Source organism: Sesamum indicum, linkage group LG11 (genome assembly GCF_000512975.1).
Source record: "Sesamum indicum cultivar Zhongzhi No. 13 linkage group LG11, S_indicum_v1.0, whole genome shotgun sequence".
Lineage (NCBI taxonomy): Eukaryota > Viridiplantae > Streptophyta > Magnoliopsida > Lamiales > Pedaliaceae > Sesamum > Sesamum indicum.
This window is the reverse complement of record NC_026155.1, coordinates 1,737,158-1,754,922: the sequence shown is the minus strand read 5'-3', so window position 1 is coordinate 1,754,922 and position 17,765 is coordinate 1,737,158. Positions and strand designations below refer to the sequence as shown.

The 17,765-nt window shown below is 33.7% G+C and overlaps 1 protein-coding gene across 1 annotated transcript; it reads left to right on the top strand.

Annotated features, from left to right (window-relative positions):
* LOC105173210 (synaptotagmin-5) lies at nt 6,015-13,825 on the top strand. The gene is made up of 11 exons (XM_011094888.2): nt 6,015-6,386; nt 6,707-6,808; nt 8,531-8,581; nt 9,508-9,628; nt 10,243-10,364; nt 10,529-10,627; nt 11,119-11,199; nt 11,277-11,362; nt 12,094-12,319; nt 12,929-13,093; nt 13,295-13,825. The coding sequence occupies exons 1-11, from the start codon at nt 6,282-6,284 to the stop codon at nt 13,622-13,624; spliced, it is 1,488 nt and encodes a 495-aa protein (XP_011093190.1). The 5' UTR covers nt 6,015-6,281; the 3' UTR covers nt 13,625-13,825.

The window sequence follows — 17,765 nt, the reverse complement described above, 5'->3', positions numbered from 1 at the left end:
TAGATTTCTGTGATGAATGTGTTATGGGAAAGCATCATAAGGTTCACTTCCCTATGTCCCCATCCCCAAATCCATCTATGTCTACTTGCATTTTAGACTATGTCCATGCTGATGTTTGGGGTCCATCTAAAGTGCCTACCCATGGTGGTAATCGGTATTTCCTATCTGTGATTGATAACTATTCTAGGAAAGTGTTTGTGTTTTTAATGAAACATAAATCTGAAGTCTTTGATAAATTTGAGAAATGGAAAAACCTTGTTGAAAATCAGACTGATAAAAAACTGAAATCTCTTAGGACTGATAATGGTTTAGAATTTTGTAATAAACAATTTTCTGAAATGTGTGATAAGCATGGAATAAGAAGGCATAAGACTAACCCTTACACCCCACAGCAAAACGGGGTAGCTGAACGAATGAACCGTACCTTACTCGATAAGGTGAGATGCCTGTTGATCAGTTCTGGTTTGCCCAAAACATTTTGGGGTGAAGCTGTTTTAACTGCTGCTCATTTGATAAACTTGTCTCCCTCTGTGCCATTATCTGGAAAAGTTCCTGAATTTATGTGGAATGGTAAAATGCCTGATCTATCTTACTTACGTGTGTTTGGATGTTCTGCTTTTGTTCATCAGAATGTTGATAAACTTGAACCTAGATCCCTCAAATGTGTTTTTATTGGTTATCCTGAAGGGGTGAAAGGGTATAGATTGTGGGTTAGGAGTCAACCTGGTTTCAAAGTTCTAATAAGTAGAGACGTTACTTTCAACGAAAATGAAATACCATGTTTAGAACAAATTCAACCCACAGGAATAGAAACCACTTTCAATAAAGTTAGCATAGAGGATAACCAAGAAGGGGAGGGATTAGAGAACCCCCAAGAACAAAATGCAGAAAACATAGAAAACCTAGAAAATACAAACCGGATTAATAACCCTCTAGACAATTACCTGCTTGCTAGAGATAGGGATAGGAGACAAACTAGAATACCCTCAAAACTTAGGGACTTCCACACTAGCCTTAATACTGAGCTAGGAGAACCCTCTAGTGTTGAAGAAGCCTTAAAATCCGAAAAATGGCTTGCTGCTATGAAAGAAGAAATGAAATCTTTACTTGATAACAAAACTTGGGTTCTTGTTCCAAAACCAAAAGATGCCTCCATTGTAGATTGCAAATGGCTATTCAAAATAAAACAGGAAAATCCCATAAAATACAAAGCCAGACTAGTTGCTAAGGGATTTACACAAAAAGAAGGTATAGACTATAATGAAATTTTCTCACCTGTTGTGAAATATACTACAGTCCGTGTGATTCTTGCTCTTACTGCGTTTTATGACTGGGAACTAAAACAGATGGATGTCAAAACTGCCTTCTTGCATGGAGATTTGGATGAAAATATTTACATGACACAACCTTTTGGATTCTCTGATAAGTCTAAACCAGATCATGTATGTTTGTTGAAAAAATCTTTATATGGTCTTAAGCAATCCCCTCGTCAATGGAACAAGAAATTTGATGTGTTCATGATATCTTTAAATTTCACTAGGAGTAACCATGATCATTGCCTCTATTTCAAATATGTGAATGATGCTCCCATTTTCTTAGTTTTATATGTTGATGATATGTTAATTGCTAGCCCTAGGTTAGAACTCATTCATGTATTACAAAAGGATCTATGCAATGCTTTTGAAATGAAAGACCTTGGAAATGCTAAACAGATTCTTGGCATGAGCATTAGTCGTAATAGAAACTCATATACTATTTTTCTAAATCAGAAATCCTACCTTTTGACTGTCCTAAAAAAGTTTTCAATGGAAAATGCCAAGCCTACTGCTGTACCTTTAGCAGCTCACTTTCAGCTTTGTAAAGATCAATGCCCAAAATCAAAAAGTGATATTCGGAAAATGGACAAAATCCCTTACTCAAATGTGATTGGCTCTATTATGTACTTAATGGTTTGCACTAGACCTGATGTTGCTTATGCTATAAGTTGTCTGAGTAGATACATGTCCAATCCCGGGTCTCCCCATTGGGAAGCTTTGAAATGGCTGCTTCGTTATTTGCGTGGTTCTATGAACATTGGTATTAAATTTTCTAGACATGCTGCAAATGCAAAACTTGTTGGTTTTGTAGACTCTAACTATGCCAATGATAGAGATAGCCGTAAATCCACCACTTCCTATATGTTTACATTCTGTGGCTCATGCATTAGTTGGAAATCCCAACTCCAACATATTGTTGCTTTATCTACTACTGAAGCTGAGTACATTGCTACCACCGAAGCATTTAAAGAAGCTTTATGGCTCAGCGGTCTGTTAACTGAAATTGGTTTTTTAAAGGAAAAACCTTTGATTCTTTCTGACAGTCAATCATCCATTCAATTATGCAAAAACCCTGTGTTTCATGATAGAACAAAGCATATAGATGTTAGGTACCACTTCATTCGTGATATTGTGGGTAAGGAGTTAATAAGATTAGGAAAAATCAGCTCTGAAGAAAATCCTGCTGACATGGGCACTAAGTGTTTACCTCTAGAAAAATTCAGTAAGTGTCTCAAAATTCTCCTGTTAAATCCTGATTGATACTGTTGTGCTCTGTTTAGTGTGTCTTATATTGCAGGTACAACCTTGGAGTATTTATTGGCAATGATGAGAAAACCAGATCCAAAGCCCCAGACCGATCCAATGGGATTTGGTCCAAGGTGGGGTATGTAAGTATTATTTGGCCCAAATACGAAGCCCACAACCTCGGCCCAACTATCACCTCGGAGGCCCCTTACCCGGTACCCGACCCGCCGCCCAGAACCCGACCCGACTCAACTTGATATAAATAGTATCTCTCTCTCTAACCCTAATCAGACTCCTCTCCCTCTCGGTTCTTCCGCCGCTTCTCTTCTTCCCCCTCTCTCACACCTCGACCATGGCGGTTACAACCGCTCACCGGCGGTTTCCAAGAGCCAACCGATGGCTCTTCTGGAAACCGCCTAACGGTCTTATACTCCCCAACAGTTACTTCAACCCTTTAAAGGAGAAGCCCCTCCGTCTCTGTCGGGGCAATGTTTTCGCGCGAGAGAAATCTGTTTTCTGACTCTTTCCTTCCACTGAAATATCTGTGTGTTCTCTGGCTTGAGTAGTGAGGGTGGTGGTCGGTTCTGTGTGAGTGAAGATCTGTGTGGTCTGTGTTGAGGCGTCGGGTACCGCTGGTGGTGGTGCAGCCGTGATACTTGCTGGGTTGTTCGGGTCCGGTATTTTGTGACCGTGTCCCTCGGAATATTGGATCTGGCTCTTTTCCCTGAGCCACATTCAAACAGGTTTTCGGTTCCTTTATTTTTCTGTAATCTTTCAGTTTTCTGTAATATTCTTTGTTAACATTCGGCCTGTAAATCTTAAGGAGTTCTACACTCCATTTCAAGTGTAATAGTTGGGTAGGTGATTTGTTTACCACTGGAGGGTTATACCCTACAATACCTTTTGAGCGTGACTGCAAGAAATACCAAATTGAGTCCATTTGCCGCAAGAATATTTTCGGTTCGCAATTTTGACAACATGAGTGTTGAGTCCATGTCCACTATGACGTCTTGTAACAATCGAGGCGAACTGTTGGAACTGATGACATTTGGTAACGGTATGTTCAACAGAATTTTGATGCCAACGTGTGAACATTTTATGTGCAAAATCCGTCCACAGTTGGTTGTTGGCCAACATTACAGAACTTCTCGCTAATCTCTCACGGAAATACTAGACACTTCGCTGAAATGTCATCCCAGCAAATGCGTTGAAGGGCTCAAGACTACAGACATCCGCAGTTACATCTCATTTGGCAGAGGTCGATATCACTTATAACACTCCCCATGACTTCGTCGTCCAGTACGCCCGTGCTGTTGTATTGCTTCTATTGGAGGGATATATGTGCCCAGATTCCTCAAGTAACTATATATCATTACTATAATTGTTAAAATTAGAAATAGAAACAGCGAGAAACTATAGTTGGGGGAGTGCTGTACTGGCATTTTTATATCGCGAATTATGCAATGCCAGCACAAAAGGCAAAGCGGCAATTGGTGGCACGCTGCAATTGCTACAGGTAAAATTTACTTAATAACTTTTTCATAATATTTTTTGCTATTAATATTAATTAATAACACATATTTGTATTGTTCGTGCAGATTTGGACATGGTCACGGATTACTCCACTTTGCCCTGGACTTGGTGTCCAGCGACTATTTATGGGTCAAGTCCAAATGGACAACAATCGCTGGCTCCCAGTAGCACCATATGGTGCTACTTGGAATTGTCAGCACACTTTCACCCGAACAGTACGGGGAACTGTCCGGGTCATAAGAGAAATACTGGATGAGATGCAGGCGGATCAGTTAACTTATTTTTGATATTATACGTACATTTATACGTGACTTAAATGCATATTAATTTACATCTTTTTATTTATTACAGTTCATATGGCAGCCGTATGACATGAACTCGGATGTCATTATGGCTTACGCCAATGAATTGAACCCCCAGTTGTGGAGGTCATCATGTCCATTGATATTCTACGCCATAGTTGAAATGCATCGTCCCGAACGGGTTGTTCGCCAATTCGGGATGAGGCAAAATGTACCAGAATCGACAGATACCCGGGATATGAGCCTCCATCAGATTTTTCGTAAAAATCACACGGACGCAGATTGGTACCTGCAATACATACAATATATCACTAGATGGCAAAGATGATATGACACAGTTGTACATAAGCCACCCATTTTCAATAGAAGGGAAACAGAATGAGGTTATAGGGAATGATACTACAACATGACAAGAAATTTCGTGTCGTCATCTATTCATAGATGTGTGGAAAGCGGGTACCAACCCGGAGAAGCACCTATGTTGCAAGTTGTGGTACGTTGTTATATAATATTACATATTTTATTTTATATTTTTTTTAACAACACAAGGCTCGTTATTTTTCTACACTTTTCAGGCAAATGAGGTGAATGCCCTTGAAACTTTATGTTAATCTAGACCACAAAATATTGAAGGATATAGTCAATTGGTGGATAGATTTGAACATGGGTTACATATTATTAAGGAAGCTATAACCCAACAGCCACAACAAATTGCTTCTTCATCTGATTATGCTCCCACAACATCCCACAGGCAAAGAAGAAGTTCTAGCCGAATGTCAACTAGTTTAGTTGAACGTCATGATATTGGGGTTGATATAGCTGGTCTTTCTACAGTATATCCACCTTAAAATTATTATGTGCCTCAACCGCCTCAAGATTATTACATGCCTCAACCGTCTCAAGGTGATTGGTTTCAATCGACTCCATATATGTTAAACCAAACACAAGATTACAAGATTATTCTCTTGACCTTGGGCTTGGTATTAATCAACCATATGCACAAGGATATAATATTTCACCAATTCTATTTTCATCGTATGGTGCATATCGTAACAATGTGGAGTCAAGTTCCGCAACAACATTAAGTCGGTCGGTGGTGATGAAAATGAGGCGCAAAATGAGCCAGTGCAAAATGTGGACGAGGAAATAAGAGGACCTCGGCGTCAACGCCACAGACAGAATTGTGAAACGGGTGGACATTTTTTACATTTGTAATTACATAGTTCATTGTAATTTTTTACAATTGTACAAAATAAATACACTATTACATTTGTACCCTTAATTATAATTTTTTAAATTAATAAAATTTTAATATTATAATTTTTTAAATTAATAAAATTTTAATATTATAATTTTTTAGACTTTAATATATTGTTAACAATTAATTATATATAATTAAATTATAAAAAATTAATTAAACGAAAAAAAAAAAGGAAAAATAGCAAGTCGCAACGCGACTTGGGCAGAAATTGCTATTTTGACAATTTTGTTTTGTCTAGTATTTCAAAAATCGACTACACATAATAATATTATACTATTAAATTATAAATTTTTTTTAATAATAAAATATTAAATAACTCTGTGAGAGCTACCTCGTCTTTCATGCATACAAGTAAGATGTATACTCTGCTTTTTTACCTTTTTCTTCACCCAGAAATCTAAATCTCGTGGATAAAATCCTGATCGCGGTGTTTGATAACGACACACGAAAGAGTTCGACATTTGTTGGTGTTTGAAATGTAACGGTAAAAAGATTAATGTAACAGTGATTCTTCTTGTGGAAGTCGACGATTGGTTTTACGACGTAAATTTTGTGTTTTTTTCGGAGGGAAATTAGGAATTCAGAGTTTGTGATTTCGAGGAAGGAGGAAAAGAATAGAGGGCGATGGGGTTGATTTCGGGAATTGTGATGGGAATGATGTTCGGGATCGGGTTGATGGCGGGTTGGAAGCACATGATGGAATACCGCAACAAGAAGCGTCTTGCCAAGGTTCTGGTTTTTCCTTTTCTCCTCCTTGGATTTCTGGAAATTATTTATCGTGTTTCAAAATTTTTAACAAAATGTTAGTATGTTCATTGTAGAAGTTATGTTTATTTTAGCCCTTTTTGACGTTCTTAGTTTCTAATTACTGTTTATTTTCAAATTGATTTTAGAATCTGTCTTCTTTTTTCATATTCGAGTGGTTTGTTTGCATGAGTTTTAATGTTTGCGATATTTCATAATGTGTTTTCTTATATTTTTTATTTTGGTGGAGTGTCTAGACTATCATCAGTACTGATGAAATTTTGGTTTTGTGTTTGTGTGGACAGGCAATTGATGTTAGATCACTAAGCTCACTAAACAGGGATGATCTGAAGAAAATCTGTGGCGAAACCTTTCCATGCTGGATATCATTTCCTGTATATGAGCAGGTTACAATATTTCTATATACTTTGCTCCTTTTGGGTTAGGACTGGAAGTAAATATTGGTATGGATACCTGATGGGAATGATCATTATTCTTGGTCCATTTGTCTATCTTTCTAACATGGTGGTGCTGAAATTGATGTATTTCCTTTTTTTGTCAAATATAACAAGTATGAGTACAAATTCTACGGTGTTGCTCTCCATCCCAATGTTTTATACATGATCACTCCCCAACCTGTGTAGAGGCGAAGGGTTGCTTCGTTTTCAATATGGATCGACTGGTTTTGATGAACATGATAAATGGTGTTCTGTTAGTTTTGCTTTAGAGGTGGATTTTTTAGCATGGGACGGGTTTCTATGATGCACAACAAATTACCATTTCAGAGGCTCTGTCATGTTGAATTAGGATGCTAACGCGAGACTAAGATTATCAGAAAAAGATCGCTAATTAAGTATTGTACATTTTTCTTTAAGACATTGGATAATAATTTAAGCAGCTATAATGACTTCTTGTATTGTATCATTGTATGTGTTGTAATTAGGGTACAACATGAGTTGAGTTAGCTATAACTCCTACTTAAGCTCTCTTTGATGAATTGGGCTTAAGCTTAAATTTAGATGTTTGAAATCTTCTAAGCTTCCTTATAAGATCTTATTGTTTAATTTTCTAAATTTTAAATATTTAATTTTATCAATAATCAGTGTAAATGTTAATAATATTATTATTTTCAGCAACAACACGTGAGGTTTAATTATATATATCGAACTGAAAACTAATACTTTATGAAAATAAGATATAGACAATTTACTTTACTAATGAACCAAATTTTGTTATAAAATAAGATAAAAATAATTTAAAATTGTACCTGAATGTACTTGATAACTATAATGGTGATAAGGATGACAAAATAATATTATTGAAACTAATAAAAAGAATGATCAAATTAATTTAAGTATCATATATATACACATATATATTTCTCTCAGTTAAGCCACCTCGAGCTTGAACCCGAAATTTTTCAAAGAGACGACTCATTTTCACCCCAATTTGTAATTATATATTTGGATTATAAACTGGTATAGAAGCTCTTGATCAAGGACTATCTCTGAGTTACCATATTTCATTGCTGGTCTTTTGCTATTCTGTTGTTGCCTTCTGCAAAGCTGCATTGCCTGTTAAAGTTTGCTGTAGTTTTCTCGTTTGATCATGAATATATTTCCTTCTTCATGGGGACACTCAAGCAATCAGTGAGCTGCAATAAACTTCGAGGTCCGAGAGAGAATGAAATTGGGAATGGAATCTAAGTTTGTTAAGTTTCTTATTAATGCTGCATCACTCACCAACTTGATTTTCGTCAAGCTAAAGATCAGACCTTTATTCCAACTCTTTGCATCTACAGTTGCACCTATTGGATTTGATTTCCACTCTGAACATTAATGCTAATTGGATATCTGATGTGAATAGGAGTCTCCTGTAACATTTAAGGAATTAAGAGTTTCTCAAATTAATTTAGTTCTAATTTATGGATGGGTCAAGCATATGACAGGTTATTTACATTCATTAGGTGCACTATGTAATGGGATTTATGACTCTTTCTAATGATAATCTACTCGGGACTTATATGGTGTTATGAGAGGTTTTGAGTAACAGTTATCTCTGGTAGTCGTAAAATATTTTTAAAAAATTGCTCATTTGTTATTTTTAAGCTGACCTGTCTACACTTTCAGGTGAAATGGCTAAATAAACAACTGAGCAAACTCTGGCCATTTATTGCAGATGTAAGCTTCCATTCTTTACGTCCTAGGTATTGGTTGTGTGACACACATGCCATTTCACATTTGTTTTGTATCTACTAAAAAGATCTTTGGCTTATTAAAAAGGGGAAATCTGTTTAGTTTTGTCATGATATATTTTGATTAGAATTCCATGAAACTGTGGCATAACTTGTACAAGGGGTTAATAAGTTTCCTATTGTTTGTGGCCTCCCGTAGAGGCATAAATACTTCTGCTGCGTGATTAAACTGCATTGCCTGGGCATCAAACCTATATCTACAGAGTACTTGATATAGATCTACATTTGAGGGCATATGGCCTGATGTAGACCTTTACATTTACATGCTAACACGAATAAAAACCTACACTTTGTTATATTGAACTTCAGCTTGTGAATATAATTGACAGTGTTGATTGAATGTAACAATTGAATTATATGGCGAGTATGTTTCCCTTGCATATGTGAATGATAGATAGATTCACGGCACGCAGTTGATTCTTTTTCCTTGTAGATACAAACTCTAGATCTAGGCACCTTTATCCAAGTCCCTAGCTATAAATTTCTAATTCATGTTGCTTGTATAAGTAAATGTGTAATCTGTCAATTTTCCAAATCTTGAAAGACATGATTGAAGCTCAGCCATGCCAAAATAACTTAAAAGTTATTTGACATTCTGGTTTAAAAGGTGAGACAATAAAATATGTGACAACATGAAGTGTAAAATTATATGGCATGATGGTGTGATATTGAAATTTTATGGTCTTAATGGTTGGGATTATTGTATCATTCTTTTGCTCACTTATTAAAGTGTAGCACTGGAGTTGATAATTGAAGATGTTGATATTCATTGGCAGCCTCCCTGTGCTTTTCCTATTTATTGATTATTAAATTTCCATTTAAATGGTTTGTCTTGAAATTTTCGTTTCTCAGGCAGCGGAGGCCATTATAAGAGAATCTGTTGAACCATTGTTGGAAGATTATCGGCCTCCAGGGATTTCTTCATTGAAGTTCAGCGAATTGTCTCTTGGGAATGTGGCTCCTAAAATTGAAGGTTTCATCATTGTTTACTAGTTGTTAATATATTTCTTAATCATTTTGTTGCATTCTTCATCCTTCCATTTTGGTTCATCCTTCACATCATGGCTGAATGAAACTTAACAAAACTTAATGTCTTGTTACTCTTGATTGCTTTGGGTGTTGATGACTGGACTTAAATTCCGTGGATGATATAAAACTATGTTTCTTAATTTGGCTTCTCTAATTAATTATCATTTGTTGAGGATATCTCAGTATCATTGAGGTATTTTATTACAATAATATGTTGCAATTGCTGCTACTTCATAGGCCTATCTTCATCTGTGAGAAAGTGACAGGTTGGTGTGTATCCTTGATGTTACGACATCATACTGTATGTACTTATATTTGGTACAGATGCAGTTATGTGAGTGTACTTAAATACACGCAATCAGCTGTACCTTACATGTTGATTCTCTTTCATCTTTAGATGAGATAGAATTTTGCAGAAAACAACCTGGTGCAGATATTGACTGCACCTGATAAATATATTGGCTTGCATTATCTTTCTTTTCACAGTTTCTACTTATGATCAATTAATTAATGCATCCATTGCTACCTCGTTGTGTATGTTATTATGAATCCATGCAGGGATTCGAGTTCAGAGCCTAAAGGAAGGTCAAATCACGATGGATATTGACCTCCGATGGGGTGGTGATCCAAGCATTATTCTGGCTGTTGGGGCAGCGGTTGTTGCTTCTATACCCATTCAGGTTGGTGGATCAAATATTTCACCTCCCTAGCGAACATTGATGCTACCTACTAAGTGCTACTGTTGTAGATTGTGTTGCTGCTGTATGTTGAATCCCTTTACTTCTCATGATTTATTCATAACGTAGCATTATGGAGGCAAATTTGCTATTCTTTGTTCTCGCAGTTGAAGGATCTTCAAGTTTTCACTGTAGTCCGTGCTATTTTCCAACTTGCAGATGAAATTCCTTGCATCTCCGCAGTTGTTGTCGCTCTGCTGGCTGAGGTAAATTCTGAGCTGACCTATTACTGTAGCATCCTTGATTTAAATACTCGTCAAACGTTTCAAGAAAGAGGTGGAGGCTTTTCAAATTAGTTATTACAAAAATTTCCAAATATAGAAGATTCGTTCTCAATGTTTCCTCTGCCGCTGTGGTGGATTTCTTTCTTGAGCTGAGATAGACTCAGAGGTTGTGGTGGTGATGATGTCCAATATATGATTTTTCATTTGAGGATAGAGAGTACGAAATTTCGACGCTTGGAAATTGATTCTCCACTGTGGTCTAGAAACAAGTTCACTTAGGAATTCTATTTGGAAAATGAAGGAAATGATATACCTATTTTTTTAAGTTTTTGTGGACTTACCCAACAAGTCTTACTATCATCTGGTGCAAACTCTTGTTTGCAGATTCACAATTGTAATCATTGTTAGTCTGTTATCAATTTTTGCATATGATTAATCAATTGATATGATTTGTGTTTTTCCATGTCTTTTAGCCAAAACCACGAATTGATTATACTCTGAAGGCTGTTGGTGGAAGTCTAACAGCTATTCCTGGGCTTTCTGATATGATTAATGTACGTTTTGATATTTTTCCTTCTTATGGAATTATTTTCTTCATTATTTGGACTGACCGTTATTTTGTGGATGTAAGGATACTGTTACTTCAATTGTAACAGATATGCTGCAATGGCCGCATAGGATTGTTGTTCCTATTGGTGGCATACCTGTAGATACAAGGTGACTCCTTTTGCTATGTAGTTTTGTTACTCTTAACTGCTTTCTTTTCTTTTTCCTTTCTGTTTTCTTCTCAGCTTGTTGTATTTGATCTCAACGTTTCTTGTATTTAATGTTTCAGCAACTTGTGTAATGTTCGTGTTTCATAACTTATATGGAACCTTTCATACTGTACTGTAACTCAACTACTGAGAAATAATCAAAAAGAAGCTTTAGACGACCAAGAAACAAATGAACTGTCTTCTAAAATCATGTGATGGCACTCCGAAGTTTGTAATGGACAGTTGTGAAAGTCAGCTTCTCGTAATATATTATCTTCTTATGTTATATTTAATATTTTGGCTTCTATACCTGTCGATCATCACCATACAGATATACCATAGAACACAAAATTGTAAGAGGGAGTTGCATAATTTCAGCTTTATGGCATAATGTTGTCTGGTAATTTGTGAAATTGGTCTTCAGGAAACAAAAAGAAGAAAAAAAAGTAGAGCTGATGAGGTTTTGTAGAATAAATACACAGATTTCCTCCTCTCCATGATGACTGCCAGCTAACAGTATAATTTACCTTGGCTAGTTTCATGCTAGATTTTTTCGAATGCATAAAAAAATTTGCGAAACTGAAAAGTCCAGTCCATGCAACTTCTGTTTATTTCATACCAGAAAAAACCATGTAAAATTCTCGATTTACTCTGCCAAAGTGGCTCTGAACTGTTTATTTTTAATCTTTGCAGTGACTTGGAGCTTAAGCCTGTGGGAAAGCTTACAGTAACTGTTGTAAAGGCGAGTGGCCTGAAAAACATGGAGTTGATTGGGAAATCTGACCCCTATGTGGTGTTGCACATACGTCCTCTGTTTAAAGTCAGAACGAAAGTTATAGACAATAACTTGAATCCTGTTTGGAATGAAAAATTTGAGTTAATCGCAGAAGACAAGGAGACACAGTCTCTCATTTTTGAGGTTTTCATCTGCTCACTTTTTGGTTTCTCCGGATTGCTTTGATGTTTTTTCAGTTTCGAAATAATGAGCATATCTGTTATCTCTTCTATCAAACTTCACTATTTCCCAGATCATTTCTATTGTTAAAACATGCATCAGAGTTTTTCAGTAAATGGCTCTTGAAATGCTCCGTGGGAAAAGCAACACTCGAGAAGATAATCAAATGGTTTGCAATTTAATTGCTGGGGATTGATTACAGAAAACTTCATTTAGGTCATCCTGAAGGGAAACTCAATGAGGAAAGAAAGGTGGATGAGGTGGAATCAATGGCAATGCTGTTTCAGAGTTTGATGCTTAATAATTATCATGCTCAAAGCTTTCTGTAGTTTCATTATGTGCTGAATGAGTTGATGATTGTACATATTTGGACTTAGAACCGTGGCGGAGCTTTGCCATTGAGTACTCATTCATCCAAATTATAATTTTACAAGTATTTTGGAAAATAACACTGCATTTTCCTCTACTTTTTCATTCTGTAGAATTCCTGTTCTCGGTATATACTGCTGTTGTTGTTTAATTAGTTCCGCTTGGTCGAATGCTAATTCTTATGAATCTTGTTTGTTGAAGCAGGTTTACGATGAAGACATTGGGGATGACAAGAAACTGGGCACAGTAAAGTTACCTCTGATCGACCTGCAACCTGAAGTATCTAAAGAACTTGAGCTAAGGCTGCTCCCTCAACTTGATATGCTTAAAATCAAAGATAAAAAAGATAGAGGAATCTTGACGATTCAGGTACACACCCCTGTATATACAACTTAACAAAATCTTCTTGAACTAAGTGGGCTATTGGCGGCATTTCATCTCTCACTCTAGCACCTCTCACTTAGAAAGCACTCTTCTTTTACATCCCTTTCAATAATGCTTTCAAGTTCTTGGCCTTTTTCTATGGATTGTGTCTGTTCGTCATTTAGCATGCTATCGTTTCTTTGTCAGGTGTTCTATCACGAATTTAACAAGGAAGAGCAGTTAGCTGCCCATGAAGAAGAGAAGAGGATGTTAGAAGCGAAAAAGAAACTCAAAGAACAGGGTGTAGTAGGGAGCACTATGGATGCCGTTGATAGTGCAGCATCAGCTGTCGGTTCTGGCATCGGTGCAGGTGCCAATATCGTCGGGAGTGGCCTTGGAGCTGTTGGCAGCGGTCTGAGTAGAGCTGGACAGTTCATGGGCAGGACTATCACCAGGCAATCTGGTTTGCCCAGGGGGAGCGTTTCCAACATACAGATAACCGAAGAAAATGGAGCTGCGAAGCTGCACTCGATGTGATGATCATTGCCCTGAAGCAGGTTAGTTTGTAATCTATACATTTTAGCTTCATTTGGCTATCGATCCTCTTTAAATTTGGCATCTACATAATCATCTCAGGTGTAATTGCTTTGTTCGTTTACCTCTATTCTTTAGGCTATACTGCCAATGTAAAGTTGTTAACGTTGATGGAAAGATCTTTTTTCATTGTTCAAACGTAGGGAGTGCTTGTCAAAGTTTTGAAATTTTTTTATTTCAACTTTTCGCTTTAAAAATTCATTTTTGACGTGTTTGAGATGATAATTGTGCTTATAAAACGGCTAGAATTAATACTTTTAAATTAAAAGCTAGAAGCACCCTTGTTTTGGCTTTTTGGTACATAAATTGAACTTTCTTTTGGGCTACTTTACTCTATCTCATATCATAAGCTCAATTAAAGTTTACCTTTTTTTTATTTACTTTAAAATTCCACATCTGAAGTTATTGTTAGAGTTTTCAAATAATTTGAATAATGTAACACTAATAAAATTTATAATTTCACATTTTTAATATTTAGAAGTTTTATATTTTATTTCTATGTTATTTTATATTATTCCTATAATATAGAGAATATAAATTAACTAATAAAAAATATATTTCCCGAAAATCATATAAGTCTATTTATTTTGACGAATGAACAATTATATTACTTAGTCTGAGCATTATTGAAGTAAACATTCAATTTTTCTATTCAATATTTTAATAATATAAATAAACATGAGATATACTAATTGAAATAAAAGTTATATTTTCTTTGAGGAAAATAATTTTCTTGACAAAAAACAAGTACAAATATAAATAAAAAAATATTATCTTTAATATATAGGGATAATATAATTTTTAATCAATTAAGTTTATTTTCGAATTACTTATTTCTCAAATACTGCTATAATTTTTGAATTTTTTTAACAAAAATCACTAATTTAGAAGCAATTGCACAAGTTTGGGATGGGTTTGGGTGTCACCTCAAACGGACCCCAACTTTAAATTCCTTCGGGTCTGAACTGCAAGATTCGGTTAATCTTTCTTTATTTTTGAATTTAATCGACATATTTTCTTAAAAAACAATTGAGATTATTGTTTATTAGTATCACAAGTAAGTTATGAAATTTAAAATATAAAAAATAAAAAAATTAGACAGCTATGAAATTGTCAATTTTATTTTTACTGTATTTTTTTTTAAAATATAAAAAAAATCTTTCTAGATCCATAATTAATAATCTACTAAACTTTGATTTAAGTAAGATTATATATTAAAATTAACCGCAGTACGAGATTTAAATACATTGATTAATACATATGCATTGCGCGTGCATCAACGGCTAGTTATTATAAAAGGGAACTGTTATTAAATCCATAAAATTAAGATACATCCCCAAATTTAGAGTTATTAAATCCATAAAAGGGCCCTATTGATTCTCCATATTAATTCATAGAAATCTTGATAATTAATATGAATATTTTTTTTTCGATAAAAGTAAATTGCATAAATAGATAAAAAAAAAATACAACAATACGGTTCAAGCAATCCAAGTCCCGTCAAACTAGGAATCCTCCGAAATACGGTATTTATTGGGTTGGTATTTGGTAGTAGTTCGGTGATCATCAATATTGTACCTACTTCCGTGACCAACTTTTTGTTTGTCTATATATATATATATACAAATTAATTTTTTCACTTTCACATGTCAGCTTTACTCTTATAGTATTTTATTAAGATATTTATTATAAATAAGTTTCAATATAAAAAATTAAATTTGGTCTATAATATTATTATATGTAAACGAAAATTTAAAAAGTCATTCTGAACTAAATTTTAATGTTCTATAGAATTAAAAATACCGTACGTATAAAGTATATGAGATTGAAGCAATATATGTATATATATATGTAGACTTAGGCAAATGTGCATTTTATATTTTTATCTGGATAATGTTTTTGACTTAGACGATTCGGATTTCAAATTTCACCTACATTTGAAAATTCGAACAATTATTATATATAAGGATAAATTACAATGAGTTTTCGTAAAATTTGATATAATTATAAATGATCTTTTATTATTTGAAAATTATAAATACTCTCTTCATATTTGATGAAATTATTTGATTTTTGGATGGAAGTTTGTCAACTTTGTCCTTACTTTATTTTTTTATTTTAAAAAATAAAAATTATAAAAGATATTATCCAGTTAGTTCATAAAAGAATTTTGATTTTTTAAAAAAATAAGTAAATTATAATTCATAGTCCACAAAGGCATTTTAATCAAATAATCATAAAAAATGGATGAAATATAACAACAACTAATGGATTGGACTAATTGTTAGACGACCGTTAAATCAGGGGGATATTGATTATTTTTCAAACAACACACGGGTATTTATAATTATGTAAAATTTCAGGAGAGCTAGTTGTAAATTACCATATATAATATAGTAAAAATAACTTTATCATAGATTATGTAAAATTATTTTTTTTGTGAGAATTAATTCCCTTGTTTACTTTAATTTTTCCTTTTCTTTCATTTATTTTTTTGTATATATATATAGAAAAAAATACAAGCAATCCCCTTGTGATATCGCAAATGAGTAAATTACCCTTTTATGAAAAAATAAATAGTGATTTACCTCCTTATATCTTTTAAAATACAACAATTTACCCCTCTATATTTTTAAAAATGAAGCAATTTACCTCCTTGTATAAAAAGGTAAATTGCTTCATTTTAAAAAGTATAGGAGGATAAATTGCTATATTCTTTTCATAGGGAGATAATATGCTCATTTTCAAGATCATATGAACTGAATTGCTATTCACCATATATATATATATATATGTCTTAAAGAAAGGTAGATTACGTTCTGATCCCGTTATAATTAAATATATATAATTTGAGTATTTATAAAGATACCTTAGAACAAATTTAAAGTTATGGAGTCGAGTGTCATCGAATGAGCTAGTGTTTATTTCACTTTATCAAAGTTATTATTATTTATTTATTAACTTTAGTCATATTAATGTATTGATTGAATTACTGATACATACTATCTTAGTTTATTAAGATCATGATGTAATTATATATTTAATTATTGTTTTTATAAAATATTAAAAAAAGTATTTATAAAGATATATATAATATAAGCATATATACAATAATTAAATACACCCACAAACACACATACATTGAAGGAACTTCACAATTAATTTTGGAATACATTATACTTTTCGTATTTGTAATTAATTATAAATACCCCGTATTATACATATTCGTAATTTATTTTTTAAATAATACAGGAATATTTATAATTATACCAAATTATTTTTTTGGTAAATCACAGCTACACCTCTTAAAGCCTAACATAATTATAAATAACTCCTTGTTATTTAGAAAATTGCAAATATCTACGTCAAATAAAAAATAATTATTTAACTCAAAAGCAGTGATGTGGAAATTAATACTTTACATTTGCTGAATTTTTTTGTTAAAAAGAATGTAAAAAAGAAATTTAGTGTGGTAAATAATCAATAGGGCATACCGGTCCATAAACAAAATATATAAAATTATAATTTATAATTCAGAAAGACATTATAGTCAGTTCACCACTATAATTAGATAAAAACTTAATTGAGGCCAACAGAATGAAATCATCATTAAATGACCGTTAAAATTATAAAATATTAAGTTATAATATTTTAATCCGTAGGAAAGCTTATTATTGAAAATATTCGACAATGGATACTTAGTGTTGATTCTATTAGTACTTGTGCACTTTTTCGTTTATGGCGGATTCTTTGACCTATCAAGGTGACTGCCTAGCCTTTCATGTTGTATTGTATCGATGTATTACTATTTATTTAATGAAATTTAAATTTATCAAAAAAAATTATAATTTTTTAAATAATAAAGTATTAATAATTAATTAAGATATTAAATTTGAGGAGAGATGATCGTAATTTGCCCATTATTTTTTGGCAATAAGATGGAAACGAACAAAGTGTGAATTGTTATACCTAACGCACGATTTGTGAATTATAATGAACAAACAAAAACAATTTATTTCAACATTTAAATGCTTTGTCATGATGGAGTTTTCTTTCTGTCTTCAACCAATAAAACCACCAGCAG